This window comes from Lottia gigantea (assembly GCF_000327385.1).
Source record: "Lottia gigantea unplaced genomic scaffold LOTGIsca_21, whole genome shotgun sequence".
NCBI lineage: Eukaryota > Metazoa > Mollusca > Gastropoda > Lottiidae > Lottia > Lottia gigantea.
In genome coordinates this window covers 2,534,206-2,537,677 of record NW_008708458.1, presented here as the reverse complement: position 1 = coordinate 2,537,677, position 3,472 = coordinate 2,534,206, and the positions used below count along the sequence as shown (strand labels likewise).

General features: G+C 39.0%; 1 protein-coding gene across 1 annotated transcript; it reads right to left on the bottom strand.

Annotated features, from left to right (window-relative positions):
• Nucleotides 1-873: 873 nt before the first annotated feature.
• Nucleotides 874-3,161, bottom strand: LOTGIDRAFT_159727 (hypothetical protein; the record flags this gene model as incomplete). The annotated part of the gene is made up of 3 exons (XM_009054218.1): nt 874-1,691; nt 1,787-2,160; nt 2,650-3,161. The coding sequence occupies 3 exons, from the start codon at nt 3,159-3,161 to the stop codon at nt 874-876; spliced, it is 1,704 nt and encodes a 567-aa protein (XP_009052466.1).
• Between the last annotated feature and the right edge of the window lie 311 nt (nt 3,162-3,472).

The window sequence follows — 3,472 nt, the reverse complement described above, 5'->3', positions numbered from 1 at the left end:
ATTGCCAGCACATAGGGGAATAGCTCTAGAAAGTTAATACTTTTTCCAGAGAAAATCTGGGGGCCAACTGCCAAAAAACCATTTGGACCCAAATACAGCTGCATAACCTGCAGAAAGAGCAGCATCAGAGTAAAGTTTTATGCAGTCGGAATTAACCCAATTATCAAATAAAAACATACTTTTTCCATTAAAGTGAGCCATAAATTCAGCCCACATTTGCAGATCTAAACGTGCAGCATTGGAAAGGCGAATACTGTAATGGGGTTTGTCAACATTTATTGTCAAATCATATAACCGTCGGAGAAAAGTACGGCCAGGAACCACAACCAACGTGGCAAAATTTAACAAACCTAACAGTGATTGTAATTCCCGTAAAGTGACCTTCCGACGATTCTTAAAAAACAATAACTTATCATTAATTTTCCTTAATTTTTCAGGTGGTAACCGACAAGTCATCTCAGACGAGTCAAGTTCAATACCAAATATAGTTAAACAAGTAGTTGGGAACACTGTCTTGGAGTGTTTAATAGGAATATTTAAATAATTAGCTAAACTAAAAGGATTGTAAGGAGTCCGAACACTGAGAAGACTGTTCAGGGCCAACAAAGAAAAAATCATCTATCATATGGCTCATGATTGCATTTTTCTTTGACACTATAAACCACTGTATAGCAGAGCTAAAGCGCTCAAAGGTCTGACAGCTCATGCTGAGACCCATGGGCAAACACATATCTGCGAAATAGTAATTCTTATCATTTATTGGTACGGTAAATCCTAAAAGACCATAATCGTCAGGGTGTATAATCAAAAGGACCCATAATTCTATTTTCTAACAATTCTGCGTTAACTTTTGAAAGTAAAATATTTAAATTATCACAACACGACGAATAATTTCGAATGTTCGCTCTCCAGAATACGGAATTTTAAAACCCTCAGTGAAACCAGAATAAAGATATTGACGTTGTATTGGATCATAACCACTTCGGCACTTCTGCTTGAGGATGGACTTGCTTTACGAAAAATATAGCGTGAAGATTGCGCATTAGGTGTCTTTGCTCCAGCATTAGAACCAGATGCAACTGGCTGGTTTGCTGGAGGAGCAACAATTGAATCCGAAAGATTAGACACGGCAGGAGGGTACATGGCTGACGTTAGAGTCTGATTATTATAGTCCACTGAAGGTGGAGTCCTATCAGATTGATTTTGAGTATTCTTACGTACTTTAGCATAACAGTTAATAGCTGGATGAGTGTATCCACAACGTGAACAAACATGAGCAAAACGACACGAAGTGCGCTTGCATCCAGACTGGGAATTAAAACCCCAGCAAGTATTACCATTACTTTTAGAAGTTTTGGTATTCTTGGTAGTTTTAGATTGATTAACTGAAGATGTACCATACAAAGTGGTAGCCCTTAGCCAGTAATCTGCATAGATTTGATTCCAAGGATGAGGACAAGATTGCCTATTCATCCTAAACTGTGTATCGTAAAACTGCATGGCTTTTATTCCATAGAGCCGGGCCAACTCTGTAACCAAATTTTGGTAGACCAATAAGCTTGAGGTCAATTGAGGTGATTTTTGAATCAAAACGTCCATAAATATGGAAAAAGCATGTTGCCATTGTTCTAAATTAAGTATTCTGGCCTTTTGAGACGAGGTGATTTTGAGAACAGGTTCAACATCTGACTCTGAAAAATTAGAGAGAGTTGAGGATGAAAATTCAACAAATTTGTCCATCCATATATCCTGCTGAAGTTTTTCTGACACATGTCTTGAAATTGACCTAAATCAGACTTGGCACTGTTAGCATCTAGAATGTCTGCAGGTTGAAACAAGGCCGCAGCATTTACAGAAAACACTGATTGATTATTTCCAGTCGATGTGGTTGATAACGGTACAAATGTCCCAGGAGTAGAGGCAGTTGAAGTTGAAGTAGAGGCAGTAAATTCAGAAGCTGAAGTTGAGGTAGTTGAAGCAGAGGCAGTTGAATGTGGAGTAGGTGTAGGGATGGAACTAACCAAACCTCTATCAATCAATTTTTTAATCAAAATTTCGGTCAATCTGTCTTCAGCCGTTGACATGGGACATGATCCAGATGTTGACGGCTCACCACTACCCTCATCTAATGGGCGCTTCGATCCACGTTTAGACATCACCCTACAAATAATTTCAGAAGGTAAGAACACAAATAATCATTGGCAATGAAACCTGATGTTGCCAAATGCATATTTTAACTGGACATATGTTAAATATTAATCACCTGACTGAAGCACAGTCCTTGGAATTTACTTACAGTATCATACCAGTACCAAGATATCACTTAATAAATAAAGAAGCTAACCAGGCACATAAGTACCACATATCTCCAAGATATGAATGATTAAAAACAGGCACCACTAAGTACCACATATCATCAGAGAATGACTGATAAAAAACAGGCACCCCAAGGTACCACATATCTCCCAAGAGACATGAAACAGACCTACCATGCGTAGATGGTAACGCATGCCCCTCACTAGAGCATGACGCAAACTCTTCATTAATTTATAATTTCCCACCATATTAGAAAGATGAATACCATCAGCAGCATAAATATTTACAAGGGGCCGATGGAGCCCAGCTCTATGCCTCCAAGATGTAATGTACCTCTCAGAAAAACAAAGAGCCTTTAACTCCATATTGGTAGCCAAAATCTTGGCATTATAGCCGTTATAAGGTTCACACTGCCTGGGCAAAAGTTGGCTTATTATAACTAACTTGGGATGCCAAACACACATCACATCTTTAGCGAAGTCAAAGAAATCCCGAGCTATAACCGACGGAAGTGATAAAATGTCGCATAAATCATTCGATCCTAGATGGAGCATAATTATATCCATTTCTGAAAATCTCGAGTTCGTGACGGACAGTCTTCCGTGCGGATCATTGCGGACTAACAGACCGCCATGTCCCCAGCAAGTTACTCGACACACACGCCGATGCAAATCCAAATTAACATGATTAAAATGCGATAAATAAACCGCTAACCGTTTTATATATGAAGAACCAAATATAAGAATGTTTAAAGGAGGTGATGAACAAACATCGGGAAGCAATACAGTCGACTTTTTAACGGAATAAAGAGGCACACGCTCATGTACAGAAAGAAAACCCGCCATGCTGTATCAACCAAACGAAAACGAGGCCAAGCACCAACCGCTTTTTTTACTAAAATTATGACTAACGCGTCGCTGACACGATCCGTTCAAACATGGAAATTAATCAGACAATAATATGCTACTTATCTTACAAGCAACAGAAGCCGGTCGGCAAGTAAACGGCTGGTAATCGTAGTTTAAAAACTGCAAAATTACAACAAGTGTTTAACAGCCTTGGCGGGTTTCTCGAAGAATGACCCGGATGTTGTTTTATTAATAGTATGCAGAAAATAACCACACACCACAGGATTGGTTGAAACACAAAACGTATT